We start from the raw sequence: 18,426 nt of genomic DNA on the forward strand, positions 1-18,426 counted from the left end.
GGACCAAAAACATATGTTCATTAAAAGACTTATAAAGTGTTCATTGCAGCTTTATTCACAATAGTCCAAAACTGGAACAAACAAATATCTATCAACAGGAGAATGGATAAACAAACTGTGGTATATTTATATGCCGGAATACTATTCAGCAATAAAAAGGAACTACTGATACTTGCAAGAACGTGGCTAAATCTCAAAAATGTTATGCTAAGTGCAAGAAGCCTTACACAAAACGGGTTTGAACTGTATGAACCCATTTATATGAGGTTCTAGAACTGGCAAATATAATCTATGGTGTGAGGGAAAAAAAAATCAAAATAGTTGTGTTTGGGAGAGTGAGGGCAGGTATAACTTGGGAAGAAACATGAAAAAATGGTCATGTTGTATAGCTAGATAAGGGTTTTGGATTATACAGGTAAATGCATTAGTCAAAATACGCCAAAGGGTACATTAGGATTTGTATATTTCATTGTATGTAAGTTGACCTTAAAAGGGAAAAAGAAAGCTATAAACGAATACTGACCTTCAGTTAATGATATACATGCTAAAGTATTTAGGGGGAAAGGTACTGATGTCTGCAACTTACTTTGAAATGCAACCAAAAAATTAGATGGATTGATGGATAGATAGGCAGATGGATTGATAGTAATATTGTAATGGTAGAATCTGGAAGATGGGTATATATAATTCTTTCAACTCTCTGTATGTCTGAAGATTTTTTCCTAGTAAAATGTTCATACAAATTTAAAAAGAAGATTGATGAGTTGATTATGGTTTTTATGGTATGTGAACTATACATGCATGGAAGTACCCACACACATATGATGAAATAATACGTAGCTCCTGAGAAAAATGAGGTACTCTACTCTTGCCATTGTGGAAAGGTCTCCAACACATGAGCAAACGGAGAAAGTAGAGAAGTGTTTTAAAAACCTACCTACTGGTTGCAGCTCTTGTGAACAGTCTTGCGTGAGCACAGTCTACTTTGTGTGGACAGTGTGTCAACTCTTTGTGCCCTCCTGCTCCAACATCATGGGACCCTGCTCTCCTAGGGGCCCAGCAGTCCTGGGGAGTCCATGCCCCGGGGGCAACCCTCAACCAATGGGGGTGGTTAACTGCATTCTCTTTCAGGCAGACGATTCTGGATATATTTTGTCGACTTTCCAGGAGATGTTGGCAGAATCATGGTCCTTTTGCCCAGAGCAGAATCATGATGCACATCTTATGTAGGCTTTTGCTTCTTTCCACCTGTCCCTTGGATCAGTTCTCAGATCACCTGCATCCGAGCCTTTGTTTCATGTTTTACTTCCAGAGGAACCCAGATTAAGACAACTGGTACCAGAACTGGCTGACACAGCAGATCCTCAGGATGTAAGTCTGGACCTTGATTTCTCATGTATGTCAAACAGCAAAATAAACCCTGTAGCTGGTGCTAAGTGGGTGGTGACACCCCATGGTATGTAATACAAACACTGAGGCCCTCACCTGTGTTGGTCTGGGAGGAAGTAGAGGCAGATCGGCATTAGCGCTATCCCTGGAATGGGGTGTGAGGGCTTGTTATGGGTAATTATATGGACTGTGAGGCTGGCTGGCTTGTAACAGATTTGGAAGCTGTAAAGAAAGAGACTGGCTGACAGGCTCATGTAAGCCATCTACTCAGAGCATTCCATAAAGGCCAGAGGCTTCCGTGACAATGGTTAGAGACATACATCTCCTGCCAGAAAAGTAAGGCTCAGGATTTAAGCATGGGGGAATACTGGGAGTGCATCTGAAGGGGGCAGAATATAAAGCTGAAGAGAAGAAGCTTATTGCCATGGTGTACTGTCCCACGACTTGTGAGTCAGCATCTGGGTAAAGGCACTTTAATCCAGTCTCTGTGCTGTTGGGATGGCTGCCTGAAACCTGGATATGACACGGGCGTATAAGAAATGAGCTGGAGATGCCAAGACTGGGTTGGCACCCTGAGGAAGGTGTGAGATGGCTCACAGAGGTGGGAATGTAAAAACGGTGACCAGGCAACCCAACATCTGCCTATATCCTCAAGGACATTCCCCTCAGTGAGGAACACACTCGTAGGGGGAGGGCTCTGGCATCTGTGAGAAGCCCAGTAAGGGCTGTCCCTTGTAGGCAAAGGATGACAGAAGATGCTGCTGTGGCCCTGGGCTCTCTAGTATCACTGAGGATGATGAGATTCTGGCATAACTAAAGAGGGACCATTTAAACATTAGGAGCAGGTGGATATCATTACCACAATGACCAGCAAGGCCAGAGTGGCAACCAAGATGTGCTGACCAGTAGCAATCTGGGGTAATGGTTCATAAACCATAGCGTTTCTAGAAGACGAGATGGTTGGGCAACCTGCGAGGGTGTTGCTTGATGTGTCTGACAAGAAAAAACAAGCCGAGGACTCATGCGCAGAGGTTGATGGCAGCCGTGCAATGGGAAATGGATTCCTTTCCCCACTTGCCAGCTCTGAGGCAGCTCTCTGACAGACAACCAACCGACCGAAGGGAAGGCTGGATGGATTCCCTTGAGCGAGGGCCCTATGACGCCACCCCAAGTACTGTACACACAACATATGTACCCCTAATCCCTCTCCAGTGGGACTGAGGGTACCTGTGTCCTAAGGAAAGTGGCAGCCCCGACCTTCTGAGGATGGCTGGATACGGTGCGAGCTGATACTGAAACCGGGATACCGGAAATGCCATCTCTCTTCCTTATAGCTCTTTGGGAAGCCAGGAGAAAAGGGTAGCCTTGGCCCAAGTCCTTCCCACGGTGGGTCCAACAAGTCAGAGGACCCACCTTGTGGTTATTTACACTGATCCTGAGTGCAAATTGGGATGGTTTAACCTAACCACCCCCAGAGCCCTAATGGCGAGTTAGAGCCATGATGGAGAGAAGGGCCAAGTGGAACTGCCCCCTCCCCATGTCCATGCAAGATAAACCTGAAGCAAGACCACAATTCCTCCTGGAATTGCAGGTATCAGCGCACAAAGATTCACAGGACATCCCTATCACATCTCGAGTCAAATGACCTGTGAACCCCAGGGAAGAACAAGACAGATCTGGTCAACGATGGTGGCTGCTAACTTCTTTAAATAAGTAGTGGCCCCAGGGGCAGCTGCCTGTGGGTGTTGGGTACCGGAATGGATCAACACAGCCTTTGGGCATTTGGTTGTTTGTAAGTAGGCAGGAGAGCAATCCAGCACAATCCAGCACATTTCCTCTCTTGCCCGAGGACCCTGATAACTGTCCTGCTCTCCCACGAGGGACCCTGACTGTCAGGACATTCTAATGGGCTGTCCTGCCGGTCTGATATATAAATGACGCCATGTTATTTGGACCCGGGGAGAAGTAACAAGTCTCAAAAACAGAACTTAGAAAAGCAGCATAGCGGGGATCAATAAGGATAGCTGCAGAAGCAGCACTGCCTAAGAAACAACTTCTAATTGGTGACTGTCATGGTCAAGATTAATATGAAAAATCCACTGCATGGCTCCAAAGTGACCTCTCTCAACATTTAAGGATATGAGAGGATCCGGCCTAAAGAAGCCATCTTCCTTAACATCCCTGAGCTGTGACACCACTGACAGAAGGCAATCAAGAAATGTGGGAAGGAGGGAAGAGGAAAGGCTGCCTTCAGAGTTTACTTCCCCAAAATACAAATAATGTAAAAATTGCCCCGCATCTCCCCCTTCTAAATTATCGGCACGGGGACAGAATGCTGAAGAGCCATAGTTTTATTTCACACTTGCAGAGGTGTGGCAGCATCAGTATTTACAGTGCATGAGGTCACAGAAAACATATAAAATAAAATCAATTCCAAGCAAGTCCGAGTCCACACCTTCCCAAGGCCCCCATGTACATAATGCATATATTACTGGTGAAAAAAACACAGCAGTATAAACAAAATACCCTCAGACCAAATATACATCAGGAATCTAATACTGTCCAATATAACATTTTTACATTATTTATTCAGTTTAGATTATTTCCACGATAAATAAGCATTTAAAAAACATTAAACATAACACTGATATCTACATCACTAGGTAATGCAAACATTCCAAGTTTTCTAATCCTGAATAGCAATAATTATATTTACATTACTTGTGCACATTCCTCAACTAGAATAAAAAAAAAGGAAAGGAGCTCAGTGAAATCACAGGTTATGGGTCATGCTGATTATGTGAAGATAACGTCTTCAAGTCTCTCAGTATAACTGGTAAGTACCTATTCAATGGATCGCCATCCCCAGCACACTACATACCCTTTCAACTTACTCTAGAGACCCAGGAGCCTGGAGAATTCCTGATGTGAGTAGTTCAGCTCCAAGGTGGCAGAGACCCAAGCCTTCTAGGCTGCTAGTGCTGCAGGGTTGAGTGGAGAGGGATTAACAGAAGGGGAGAAGACAGGAGTGGAAGGGTGTTTACACGCCATGAATTTTACAGACCTCTCAGTTCACAGAACAAAGAAAAAGAGAATAAATATTTCAGACGACTATAAAACAAACTTGGATTATGTCAGATCTAACATCAAATGTCATGGAAGCACCATGATATCAAACAGGCTGGAGAAGAAAAACCACCACAGAAAATGGAGAGGAATCAATATGGATCTGGAGGAATTCATGAATGATCTGCCAGAGCTTATGCATTCTATTTTTATTAATTTTGTTTATTTCTTTTTATGCCTGTCTTGTTCTGCAAAGATTCCTGTTCAGCATCCCAAAAGACTGAATAAAAAGCACAAATTACAATGGAAGAGGAGGGAAAATGGCAGAACAGGAGAGAAATGAGCCCAGTTTGAGACCAGTTCCCAATTCTCCAGGAATCACATGACATTACAGATTTAATTCTGCCCCTTCGCCACAGACAAAAGATAAGTGCATAGTTTTTCTTTTTAAATAAATTTTTAAAAGATAAAGTAATTCTAAAAGTTGAAAACAGACCTAATTTCCCACACAAGAATCATTTCAAGTAAACCTGAAATAGTATTTTGACTATACTTAGCCTAAGAATAAAAATACATCTTAAACTGCATTGATATAAAACAAACAAACCTGCATCCAGTAGATTTCATTTTACAAATAATATTTTATTATTATTTTGAGTCTATAATATATGTAGTAGGATAAAGTAAATAAGTAATTACACTGGGTTGTTAGGAACCAAAAATTTCAGTGTAAAAGAGAAACAAAATCAAAGAAAGTTAAGTAAAAAACCCTATAATCAGGGATATGTGGGAAATCTCTGTACCCTCCATTGAATTTTGCTGTTAACATAAAACTGCTCTAAAAATTAAAGTCCATTCTTTAAAAAGCCTATAATCTTCCATGTGAATTGGAAATACTACTATAAATGAAAAATTTTTTTCTTTCTAAAAAAATATTTATTTCCTAGCAATATTCACTGAAATAGCTTAGAACTGACACTAGCCAGTAGCAATTAGCTCCTCTAACACTAAAATTATGGTATCGAAATATTTCCCAGTAAAAAGTATCAGGCTCCTTCAAGAAAATTACTTAATCTAAGTCTAGGGCAGAATATGTACAACATAAGCCTAAAACTTTCAAAAACTTTATTAGTATCACAACAAAATGACGTAAGAGCCAATTTGAAAGCTCCAACTGGCTAAAGATGAGATAGTTTAAGCATCAAAAGATTTATCACTTCAACTAATTGAAAAATATCCGATATATAATAAGGGCCAAATTCATAATACTCTGTCCCACCCCAAAGAAAAACTTATTAGTTATCCTTGGAGATGGCTGGGCAGCAACTCATTATTCTGAAATTTGATGAATAAAGAAAAATTTAGGGTCTGTCTTGCCTTTGCTATAGATTTTTTCAGAGTAAACAACTGATGAGCAGAGTTCTTTGTAGAAGAACCACAGCTAGTAAGTGTAAAAAACATGATGAAATTAAAATCACCATTTTCAGCGCTGATGGCAAGATTATGTTTCCAAAAAATTCCTTCAGAATGCAGAATTGAAATGAAAGAAGTTTCCATTGTCTCTTCAATATTTAAAAGCCAACTAACTCTTCCCAAGAAGCTTATTTAATTCTCTGGCCTACAGAAGTCCGAATCAAATGTATCATATTTTTTTTTTTTTTAAATCACCATTTTGCAATTCCAAGTGGAATAATGACTTTAGGTAACAATCATCGACTGCTAAAATAATAGATGAAAAGTTGATGAGGAACTTTCTAGTGGAGAAAACAAGCTGACAACATACAGACCCATGGGTCAATCTTATCATCACTGAAAGCAATGAAGTCTTCCAATCAAAAAAGGGAAAAAGTTGACTTTGAATCTATTAACCTCTAGCTTTTTTATAGAGCTCTAGATCTATCATTTTATAAAAAAATACCAGTGAGAGTACAACATATTAAATATCACCACAAATCCAAAATGTAGGAAATTTTAAGATATAATATCCAGATAAGCTAAAGAAATAAATAACATAAAATAAGAGGGGAGGGTGTTATAGAATTAGAGAGACTTAAGAAATATGCCACATACAATATATAGACCCTGTTTTAGGGTCCTGATTCAAACAAAGGAACTGTAAAGAGACATAATTCCTCAAGAAACCAAAGAAGAACTAAACCCAAATCTAGCAGGAGGAAGAAAATAATAAAGATTAGAACAGGGATAAATAAAATAGAGACTAGAAAAACAAGAGGAAAAAAAAAATCAATGAAACAGAGTTTCTTTTTTAAACATCAAAGTTGACGAATCTTTAGCTAGATTAAGAAAAAAAGACTCAGATAATTAAAATTAGAAATAAAAGAGGAAACATTACAACTGATGTCCAAGAAATAAGGATTATGAGACTACTATGAACACCTGTATGCCAACAAATTGGGTGACCTAGAAGAGATAGATAAATTCTTAGAAATATATAACCTATTAAGACTGGATTACAAAGAAATAAGAAATCTGAATACACTAACTAATAAGAAGATTGAATCAGCAACTGAAAATTCTCAAAGAAAAACCCAGGACCAGATGGTTTTGCTAGAGAATTCTACCAAACATTTAAAGAAGAATTAACACCAATCCTCTTGAAATGCTTCCAAAAAAAACCTGAAGAGAACACTTCTAAGTTCATTCTATGAGGCCAACATTACCTAACACCAAAGCAGACACGACATAAAAAAAAGTACAGACCTCAACAAAATAACAGCAAACTGAATTCAACAACAGATTAAAACAATTATACACCAAGTAAGATTTATTCCTGCAGTGCAAGAATAGTTCAACATATGAAAATCAATGTAATACACCATATTAACAAAATGAAGGATAAAAACTGCATGATCATCTCAATTGAGGCAGAAATAGATTTGACAAGATTCTTGACACCTTTTCATGACAAAACAGCAAACTGGGAACAAAAGGAAATTACCTCAACATAATAAAGGCCATGTATAAAAGCCCACAGCTTTCATCATACTCTATGGTGAAAAACTGTGAGCTTTTTTCTACAATGAGGAACAAGGCAAGGATGCTTACTTTTACCACTTCTATTCAACATCGTATTGGAATTCCTAGCCAGAGCAAGTAGGCAAAAAATAAATAAATAAAAGGCATTCAATTGAAAAGGTAGAAGTAATATTATCTTTGTTCATAGATGACAAGATAGAATGAATAATAAACAAATTCGGCAAAGTTGCAGGATACAAAATCAACATACAAAAATTAGTTGCATTTCTATACACTGACAATGAACAATCCGTAAAGGAAATTAAGAAAACAATTCCATTTATAACAACATCAAAAAGAATAAAATACATAGGAATAAACCTAACCAAGGAGGTGAAAGACTCACACACTGAGATCTACAAAATACTGCTGAAAGAAATTAAAGACACAAATACATATTCCACGTTCATGGAGTGGAAGACTTGTATTGTTAAGATGTCCATACTGACCAATATGATCTACAGTCAGTACAATCTCTATCTAAACCCCAATGGCATTTTTTGAAGAAATAGAAAAGTTCATCCTAAAATTCATATGGCACTGAAAAGCTAAATAGCCAAAATAATTTTGAAAAAGAATAAAGTTGGAAAACTCATACTTCTGATTTCAAAATATATTATGAAGCTACTACAGTAATCAAAACACTGTTGTATTGACATAAAGATAGACAAGGAGACCAATGGAAGAGAATACAGAAGCCAGAAATATGCCCTCATATATATGCTCAAATGTCTCTGACAGGGTGCCAAGATCACTCAATGGGGAAAGGACAGTCTCCTCAACAAATGGTGCTGGGAAAACTATCTATCCACATGCAGAAGAATGAAGTTGGATCTTTACCTAACACCATACAAAAAAATGAACTCAAAATGGATCACCTACACATAAGACCCAAAACTATAAAACTCTTAGACGAAAACAGAGGGAAAAAGCTTCATGACATTGACTTGGAAATGATTTCTTGGCTATGATACCAAAAGCACAGGCAACAAAAGCAAAAATAGACAAATGGAACATCCTTAAAACTTTTGACCATCAAGGACACAATTGATAGAGTGAAAAGTCAATCTATGGAATGGGAATATTTGCAAATCATATATCTGTAAGGGGTCAATACCCAGTATACAGAACTACAACAACAAAAAATCAAATAACCTGATATGAAAATAGGCAAAAGACTTGAATAGACATTTTTCCAAAGATGATATACAGATGACCAACAAGCATATGAAAAGATGCTCAATATCACTAATCATCAGAAAAATGTAAATCAAAATAGTAAGTTATTACTTCACAACACTAACAAAAACAAATGATAACAAGTTGTGGTGAGAATGTAGAGAAATTGGAATCCTTCTGCACTGTTGGTGGGATTGTAAAATGGTGCAACTTCTATGGAAAACAGTATAGAGGTTCCTCAAAAAATAAAAAAAACAGAACTACTACGTAATCCAGCAATCCCACTTCTGGGTACATATCCAAAAGAAGAGAAAGCAGGGTCTTGAAGAGATATCCACACACTCATGTTTATAGCAGCGCTATTCACAATAGACCAAAAAATGTGGAAGCAACCTAAATGTCCAATGATGAATGAATGGACAAACAAAATGTGATACATACATACAATGAAATATTATTTGGCCTTAAAAAGAAAGTCTTGTCACATGCTACAACATGGATGAACACTGAGCATATTATGCTAAGTGAAATAAGCCATCACAAAACAAAAATGTATGATTCCACTTACATCAAGTACCCATAGTACTCAAATGCATAGAAACAAAGTAAAATGGTGGTTACCAGGGTTGAGGGGAGGGGGAAAGAGTAGTTGTTTAATGGATAGAGGGTTTCAGATTTGCAAGATTAAAAAGCTCTGGAGATCGGTTTCACAACAGTGAGAATATACATAATATTACTGAACTGCACCCTTAAAAATCACTGAGATGATAAATTTGATGCTATGTGTTTTTTTTTACCACAGTACAAAAAAAAAAAAAAGGCAATTGAGATCATCAGAAAAAAACTGAACACTAACTCTTTAGACAGATAAATACATTTGAATCCTGTTACTCACATATAGCAGATACAGCTACGTAAGCCTCAAACAGTGGGGAAAAAAAACACTTTTATGGAGAGATAGAAGACCTGACTTCTAGCCCCAAATATCCTAACTGGGTATTAGATGAGATTAAAGAATTGCTGTTAATTCCACTGGATATAGCAGCATCAGGGATGTACTTTTTAAAAAAGAATTCATACTGAAATATTTTTTGGTGAAATTATGTTTTTTAAAATTTGCCTTAGATATATACTCCAGCCAAAAAAGGAAAAATAAAAAAGAAGAGAAAAAGCATGGGGCAGGGCTAGATGAGAAATAGCAGAATAGTCTCTATTGTTTAAACTAGGTGATGAGTACATGGGGATTTGGTATGTTGTTCTCTCTATTTTATGAATACTAAAAAGTTTTTCACAATAAAAAGTTTAAAACAAAACAAAACGAGACGTGAAAGATGGATGGATGTTTAGAATGGATGGTAGTAGGATTAATTTACTGAGACTTAATGACAGTATCGTACTTTACATACTATTGCTAATTTTTAAAAGCATTACATTTCATTTTAGCTTGCATTTAACAGATTTTTTAAAAGAAGAAACTAAAATAAAATTGAAACAACTTTCAAGCTTCAAGTTAATGTTTCTCACCACCTCCTCCGGCCATAAGCAAACAAAATAAGGAAGATAAGTGAGTGAAGAACAAGGAACGCAAAAGGTGCCGTGATGAGCCATATCTGGGCAATAATGGAAAAACCACATCATGGAATACAAGCCACATATGAGAAGGTGTGGCTGACTATTCCTTGTACACAGAAGATGGACTTGTTTTGTCCATTGAGGAGTCAATCACACAAGGACTTCAGAGCAAGGATGAAGAGTACGCGAGACCCAAAAACGATGGCACTCAAGAGAAAGAGATAAAGATCCAAGACAAAAAAGAGGATGTAAGCTAATTTCATCCATCTCAGGGCAATGATGAGAAAGATCCAAAATTAAGAAATCAGTAAAATAAGTGGAATGGCAGGTGAGTCAAACACTACCAGCTGCACCAAAGGGCGGAAGACAAATGGTACAACTATTGTAGTCTGGTGAAATCTAAACAAAAGAGAACTGAAAAGCCAATAACGCTGATCCAAAAAATGGGGTCAGGTCACAAGAAAGTGAGAGGGCTTCGAAGAGCAAGCTTTCTGAGGCCGGGAGAGGTGGTGAGCTCGGAGTGCCACCATGGAGAAGGGAGTCACGGAACTCGAGAGCTGGACCACTGCCCTGGGCAAGGCATCTCACCTCTCTTACAATCCTGCCATGTGCAAAATGTGCTAATAGAAGGCTCTCTAGGGTCCCCTCCTCAGTTCTGAATAAATTTTCCTCCAAACTTATTCTTGGCTATAAGGCTATTTAAAAACAAAGGGGGCAAAATAAGGAAACCACTGAAATATCGACTCAAAGACATGTTTTAAATTTGATTGTAAAGGCTGCTGTCAATACCCTGTTGCCTGGAAACAAGAAGGATGGCCTTCAGGATCCTCCAGGATTTCATGATCCACCAAGAGGGCAAGGAGGTAAATGAAGAGACTTCCTCTGGCCAGGCAAAGCAGGCACAAGGACACACTGACACAGGCAGGGGAAAGCCAGGTGGCATGCTACCCACTCACATTCCCCAGGACTGGCTGCTCCATAAATTCCCAGGGCACCTGTGCCCAGCATTACTCCTTGGCAAGCTCTAACGTGATGTTTACTAATTAACAACATGGAGTGCTTCCTGTGTAAACTCATGTGACAGGTCTCAGTATCCTCCCCAGGAAACTACCTTGAGGTAGATATAATTATCCTCATTTTAGGGTGAGGGAACCCGAGGCTCAGTGAAGTCAAGTCATTTGCCCAGTGCCGCCTGACCAGTGAGCAGCCAGGTGAGCCTCTCCAGCCAGAGTGGTGTCTATATTCCCTGTCGGAGAAAGACTCTTAATCACAAAAAAGTTAATGCTGAGCCCAGGTCCTCAGTCTTCTCAGTGAGGCCTGTCCTAACAATAGTGCTTATTCTTACCCTAGGGTTAAAGTCCTGTGTGTGGCACAAGGGCCGGACCAACAGAGGTAAGGTCATTCTGGACACAGTAACCTCTGATTATTTTTCTACGGATACATCCGCCAGCAGAGACGGCCCTGTGGATATGTGGCCAGAGCCCTAGGACAGCTCTGATGTAGTCAAGCCAGGGGGTTGGAAGCCATCCAACAGGAAGGACAGTCCCAGCGTCCCACAGCCAGAGCCCAGAAGGAAGGCAGGCCTCAAGGCCCTCAAGGCACAGAGCCCTGCAACTCCCCATGCGCCTTCCTTACTGGTAGAGAGTGGACCTTGGTTTCTCATAGAAATCACACGCAAACCTGGGGTAGGGGCCCCAGTTTCTTGACTCCTCCTCTAATATAACAGACATCCTACACTGAAACTGGCCAACGCCCCTCCGACGCCTCACCTCTTGTGGTTACAGGTGAGTTGAAATCAGACTCGAGCAAATGACTTTTAAAGAACATCAGGTTCTAGGCCCTTGCTGTTCTCTTTACACTGTTAACTGTTCAAATCCTGTACTGGCCTGTAACACATACAGCTACTTAACCATCACGCAGTTGAAAGAACACTTTCATGGAGAGGTAGATGTCGATTCTAGCCCAGAATCTCCTACACACCTTGTCATGTTGCCCATGGCCTACCTCCTACTCTCTGCCTCAGTTTCCTCATCTCTAAATAGGGAAAAGTAGCCTGTCTTTAGTAAACTCACCCAAGTGTTAAAGAAAAGGAGACCAGGGAGTCAAACACCCTCCAAACTCCTGTGCAGCAGTACTAACTACTGCCATCACTGACCACAGCGCTCACGTTTCTCTCCAGCCCGCCCACAATCCCGGAGGCTCAGCAGCACGGTTATACAGCATCGCTCATGGCCTGGAGTAGGATGAGCCCTGTATTCCAGTGGGTTTTGCTGATGCTCTTGATACAGGTGACTGTGACAGAACCAAGGGGAAAAAGAAAACTTTCTTCTCCAGCAGCCAGAGGGGCCTCCTTCTCACCTGCTCTGCCAGATTACCTAGCAACATGCTCTTTACCCAGAAAAGCTCTGGACACTCATCCTGGAAACTGCCTAAGTCCTAAAGAGGGTTTAAAAACACTCAGAGTTCCTTCCCTAGTCTGTTTTCTAGATATCTCTTTCAAGCAACACCATGTGAGCTCTGCAGAGGAGGATAGCTTACTCCACATCATCTGGAAGACAGGTGCCTGTTCTTATGCATGTGACTTTAGTGGCCTTACTAATGCATATTAAAAAGCAACTGGCCATCTACAGAGTTAACCTGCCTGAACTTGCCAGGCAGCCTCACCACAAATCACTATTCAAGACAGGCTTGTGACAAGGGTGTGTTGGCAGGGCTGGGCAGGAAAGACTGGGGGGAATCAAGCAGGCAACCTGCTCCGAAAGATGGAGAATCACAGGCAAGGGCAACGAAGAGGTGTCTAGGGCAAGGCCAGGTTCAGTGAGCCCGCTGCAGGATGAGTTGTGTAATCTCTGCCCTACTCCCCAATCTCATGGGTATCCCATAGTAGGCCGTGCCTGGGCTGACATACACAAATGTAGTCTGGGCAACCTGGTAGAGACCAGCAAAGAAGGGGTTCAGGAAATAGGCTGCCACGTTCAAGGGGAAGATTTGGCCAGCATGCGTGTGCCCAGAAAGAATCAGGTTAATATCCGGCCGAGCCTGAAGGGCTCTCTTGGCAGCCAGGGGCTGGTGAGCTAGCAAGATGGTGGCGTGGTCTGGGCTGCAGCCCCCCAGGGCCTTCACGAGATCCATGCCATGGCCCGAGTAGTGCAGGAGGTCTGCTTCAATATCATCCACCCCAGCCAAGCAGATCCAGTCGTGATCCTCACCACCACCACGCTGGGCCTGCACGGCAGAAATCTTCACGTTATCATTGTGAAGGGGCCTGACATTCAAGGACTCCAGCAGTGCAAACCAGTTGCTGACATCCGATGTGTAATATTCATGATTCCCCGTGACAAAGTAGGTGCCGAGGCGTGATTGAAGCTGGCCCAATGGAGCAACAGCTGTCCGAAGGATTGAGGCTTCTGAATCACAGAGGTCACCCACGATCACGGTGACATCTGGTTCCAGCATGTTCACCATCCTCACAAACATCTCCATCTTGGTCCTGCCTACGGTGGGGCCCAAGTGAATGTCTGAGAGAAGCACGACCTTGAGGTTGTCCATAGACAGGGGCAGCTGATGGATGGGCACCTCCACGGTTTTCACAGCTGGGGGCTGGGCGGCGTTCAGAAGCCCGACTATGCTGAGCACAGCGGTCACCACCACTGCCAGGGCTGGCCTGAGTGCCAGCTTCCTTGTCTTGTCAAGGCTGCTCACGACCTTACCACTGCGCCACGCCAAGAGCTGGTAAGCCTGCTCCATGCCGCTGAGGGTACAGAGGAAGAAGAGCATGATGATGTACGCCCCCAGGCAGGAGTAGGCAGCCAAGGAAAAGAGATAGGGCTCCTCAGCCACTAAAAAGAGCATGGTGAAGAAACTGGAATGGGCCAGGGCCAGAAATGTCAGAACAGCCATCTTCCAAAGCTGGAAACAGGCCGACTCTGCGGCTGGGGAATGGCTAAGGTTGCTGACCGTGCTGCGCCAGATGTAGAGGGAGCCAATAAGCATGAGCGAGTTGGCGAACAGGGCCAGCTGCAGGCGTAACAGCCAGCGCCAGGCCCTGAGTTCAAGGTTCTCCGCCAGATAGGAGCGGGAGATAATCATGGACACGAAGACGGTGCCAGCAGCCAGGGCGGCCTTCACACCCAGGGACAGCTGCCTGAAGATCACCATTTTCTCTGCTCCTAAGAAGGTCCCCTGTCAGTTCTGTGCAAGCGGGCTCTGCAAGGTGAGTGTTCCTTAGAAAGGACAGTGGTCAAGGAGAGAGTTCCAGGTCAGCTCCGCCTGCAACCAGGAACCGGTGTCAGCTTTGTGGGATATTAGCGTTTTCTTGTCCCCATTCAACACCTGAAGGCCACTTACATCTGCCCACCAGTCAGTGGCTACACTTTCTTATTGAAATACAAACACACTGGATTATTAACATGATGTGCAGTTCTCGTTTTCTTCTTTCCGGTTTTGGAATGTTTAAAGTTTTTCCACAACGTGTATGGAATTCCTTTTATAATATGAAAAATAATATTCTAAATCAGCAGTTCTCAAAGTGTGGTCTGGGGAGACTCAGGGGTCCATTTAGTCAAAACTGGTTTCATAATACTACTAAGCCTGACTCTTCCATTCTCGTTCTCTCACGAATGTACAGTGGAGTTTTCCAGAGGCTACATAACATATATGGTGAGACTGAATGCAAAAGTAACTATGAGAATCGGACTGTCATCTATTAAGATAGACATGAAAGAGATTTGCAAAGATGAAAAACAATACCACTCTTTGCCTTATAATTTGGAGAGAAATATTGTTTTTTTTCCAAAGACACATATGTTTTTTAACGAGTAATGGATTTATTGTTTCTTAAATAAATTAATAAATACATAAAATGTGTCTGTTTTAATTTCTAGGATGGTTAAAGTTTGAGAACCGCTGTTCTAAACAAATGTAAGCAAGGAAATCATAAAAAGATTGTCTGCTGGTACCATTTTTCAGCTCTAGGCCCAGTAGGGACACCTAGACACCTAAGAATTCTTGAGTTGTAGCCAGCTTCCCTGTGTGGGCCTTGGGCATGGCAGTCACAGCGTACCCCGCTGCTAAATGATACTGAACAATGATGAGCAACCATTACTCAGGGGATCATTCTGTCCACCAGCTCCTCACCGGTAAGTTTATCTCTCTCCCCTCCCACAACCCTCTTAAATATTGGTTAAGATCTGCCTCCCTCCAAATCCCCATCTTTCTCTGCAGCTGTTCCCTGGAACCATCCCCTCAATTCCACCCTGGCCAGTGGTTCTCACAGCTGGCTAGCTCTCACCCTGGGGTCTCCTAGACCCCCTCCACCACCCCCCAAAAAAATCTGGGACAGATGAACCACTGACGGGGTAGACAGAGGTTAGCAAATACTCAATTTGAGGTGCCTTTTTCCCAAGAAGAACCCCAAATTAAAATATTTCCAAAAACTTAAGATTCTCAACCTTGATTTTTAATAAACGGATGACTTTGCTCTTAGGCAAGTTATTCAAAGCCGTTGATCAAAGGGTATAATTTACAAGTCAACCGCACCAAATTTCACGACCTTCTACTTAAAGCACGCCCCAGACTCTGCCTATCCAAATCTGTTGGAACAAAAATTGGTTCGCTGAACGTGCAGAGGGTCAGGTGTCGGTGTCAACTCCCCGCAGTCCTCCTCCCGCCACACGTGCTCGCCCCCACCTCCCACCTACTCGCCCCGCCAGACCTCCCTCCAGCAGAGGTGGCTGTCGCTTGCAGCCCGCCTCTCGCCCACGCTCGGCCTGGACCGCCAAACCCTGAAGGTTTGGAAAATCCAAACCAAAAAGGGAAGCGAAGAGGAGTGGCGAGAAGGGCACGAGTTGGTTGAAAAGATAACATCTGCAAGGAAATTGATCCACTGTTCCCATCGCGGGGGGCCTCCCCCGACCCGAGTTTTCTCCTTCCGGAGCGCTCCGCAGAGCACAAACGGGGCAACCGAGGGCGCCCCAAGCCAGAGCCCAAGGCTTCATCTAATAACGCGCGCTAGTCGGAATCCTTCTCCTGTAAATGGCAAAGCTGGAAGGGTTTCGGCGCACCTCCTCTCACCTCCTCGTTGCGGCCATAGGCAAGTGAGTCCAAGCGAAACCGGAGGCCGGAGCGGAACACACAAGAGACAGAGCTGCGGGGAAGGACGCGCGCCCCGCCCGGCCCGGCCCGCCCCGGACGGGAGGGCCAGACCACTGCCTGCGCTCCGCGGCTGCCTGCCGGCCGAGGCGCACTCGGGTCCCCAGGCCCACCGCCCTGCAGGACCCCGACTGGCCGCAGCCCCAGCCGCGTCCTCCGCCAGAATGTCCCCTATCAGTGCATCCCCGCGCGGGGGTCTTGCGGACTTACAGGCAAGCTGCGCGCGGTGACCAGCAGCGACACCAGCAGCAGAGAGAGGATGCGAACGACCCACGGCATGTCCGCCCTCTAGCTTCTTGGCTCCTCCGCAGTCGGCGCCCGGGCCAGCTGCTCCGCTTCACTTGACTGAGGACCCGCGGCCTGGCACCGCCCCTCGCCGGTCCTGCCGGCAGCCTCGGGGCCTGCTCCGCCCCGCGCTCCGCCCCGCGCCAGCAGAGCTGGGGGCGGAGAAGGGCAGGAGGAGCTCGGGGGATCACGCGCGGCCGCGTGACTCGGGGATAGTGTTATCTGGCCGGTGTCGGCGTCTGCCAGACCCTTTTGCCTTCGCAGGAGCCCTCGCTGTCAGCCTCTTGATAACGTGCCTCGCGGTTGGACTTTAACAAGGGTCTCCTCGCTCCCTGGCTGCTTCCGAGGACGGAAGGGAGAAGTTAAGACCAGATAAATCTGAATGCACTAGGTAGAATCCTGGTCCTGTATATGGGGCTCTCCGAAAAACTGTAAACCAGTGGCCCAAAAAATGTGGTCCCCGGACCAAATATATACTCGGAAATGTGTTAGAAATGGAAATTCCAGGGCCCCACCCTAGGAACTCTCTATCAGAAACTCGAGGGATGGGCTCCAGGAAGCTGTCATTTTACAAACCCTCCAGATTATTCTGGCGTATGCTAAAGTTTGAGAACCACTGTTGGAGATTACTGATAGATTTAGAGGTATGGTTCAGCTGTACTAAAATCATCTCGAATGCCAACCCTCAAGGTACCAGGGTCTGCAGAATATTTATTTCGTTGTTGGATTGTAAGAGATTAAAGTAACACCTCCCACCTTTCAGTTTTGCACTTTGAGCATCTCAACATCCTGGTGATGCTGATTTGGCAGATCAAATCAGGGTAAAATACACCCATGTTTCCTTTAAGGCTCAGATACAACCTTAGAAATCCAACATTAAGTGATTTTTGTCATTGTGTTTATATCGCAGAGTGTACTTAGACAAACCTAAGTAGTATAGCCTACTACTCACCTAGGTTAAATGGTATAACCTATTGCTCCTAGGCTACAACACTGTATAGCACATCGCTGGACAACATGAGAATGAATCAAGCAGAAGAGAAGACGATGTACTCAAGAGATGCAGTACACAAGGAATGTATGAGGCAGCTGCTGGTGTAACAGGGCACACTGTTTCACAGCAAACTTTTTACTAAATAGAAGAATATACTCTAATGATAAAAAGTATAGTATAGTAAATACATAAACCAGTAACATAGTTGTTTATTATCATTATCAAGTATTATGTACTATACATAATTGTGTGTGCTGTACTTCTATACGACTGGCAGGACAGCAGGTTTGTTTACACCAGCATCAAGGCAAACATGTGAGTAATGTTGTGCTAGAACATTGTAATGGCTATGATGTCACTAGGCAATAGGAATTTTTCAGCTCCATCATACTCTTATGGGACCGCTATTGTATATGTGGTCCATTATTGTCCAAAAGGTCATTACGGGGCACATGACTGTAGTAATATCTCTTTTTACACTTGGGAAAACAAAGGCTCTGTGATGTGAGTTAACTTGTCTAGCACTGCTGGTTACCCTAGCTCTGAGTCTGAAGTAAAAAATCTTTTCCTGTCTGGTTCCTGGCACTTTCTGAAAATCCCTTTTTCTTTTCACTGTGCAAATCTCAGCTTTAGTTGAAACTGAGTTTTAGAGGAAGGAGCCTTTAGGGAAATCACTTTTAAATATACATATTTAATTTTTTAATATTTAATTGATACGCCACAACATTCACTTGTTTAAAATATTTTCTAACTTT

General features: G+C 42.9%; 2 protein-coding genes across 4 annotated transcripts in view; both read right to left on the bottom strand.

Moving 5' to 3' along the window:
• Window positions 1–17,347, bottom strand: part of GLB1 (galactosidase beta 1) — an 80,285-nt gene extending 62,938 nt beyond the window's left edge. The window contains exons 1-2 of the mRNA XM_023528402.1: window positions 17,254–17,347; window positions 16,603–16,882 (exon numbers count right to left, since the gene is read on the bottom strand). Coding sequence (XP_023384170.1) covers window positions 16,603–16,882; window positions 17,254–17,347 — 374 coding nt within the window. The remainder of the gene's footprint in view (window positions 1–16,602; window positions 16,883–17,253) is intronic.
• TMPPE (transmembrane protein with metallophosphoesterase domain) lies at window positions 9,194–16,738 on the bottom strand. 3 transcript variants are annotated; one of them, XM_023534540.1, is made up of 2 exons: window positions 16,603–16,738; window positions 9,194–14,511 (listed from the first exon to the last, which is right to left on the bottom strand). In XM_023534540.1, the coding sequence occupies exon 2, from the start codon at window positions 14,398–14,400 to the stop codon at window positions 13,057–13,059; it is 1,344 nt and encodes a 447-aa protein (XP_023390308.1). In that variant the 5' UTR covers window positions 14,401–14,511; window positions 16,603–16,738; the 3' UTR covers window positions 9,194–13,056. The 3 variants fall into 3 exon arrangements, with proteins under 3 accessions (XP_023390308.1, XP_011360814.1, XP_023390371.1); XM_011362512.2 differs by lacking the exon at window positions 16,603–16,738 and adding an exon at window positions 16,315–16,539; XM_023534603.1 differs by lacking the exon at window positions 16,603–16,738 and adding an exon at window positions 16,305–16,539.
• Window positions 17,348–18,426: the final 1,079 nt, after the last annotated feature.

The sequence above is a fragment of the Pteropus vampyrus genome, unplaced genomic scaffold (genome assembly GCF_000151845.1).
Source record: "Pteropus vampyrus isolate Shadow unplaced genomic scaffold, Pvam_2.0 Scaffold1, whole genome shotgun sequence".
Taxonomy (NCBI): Eukaryota; Metazoa; Chordata; class Mammalia; order Chiroptera; family Pteropodidae; genus Pteropus; species Pteropus vampyrus.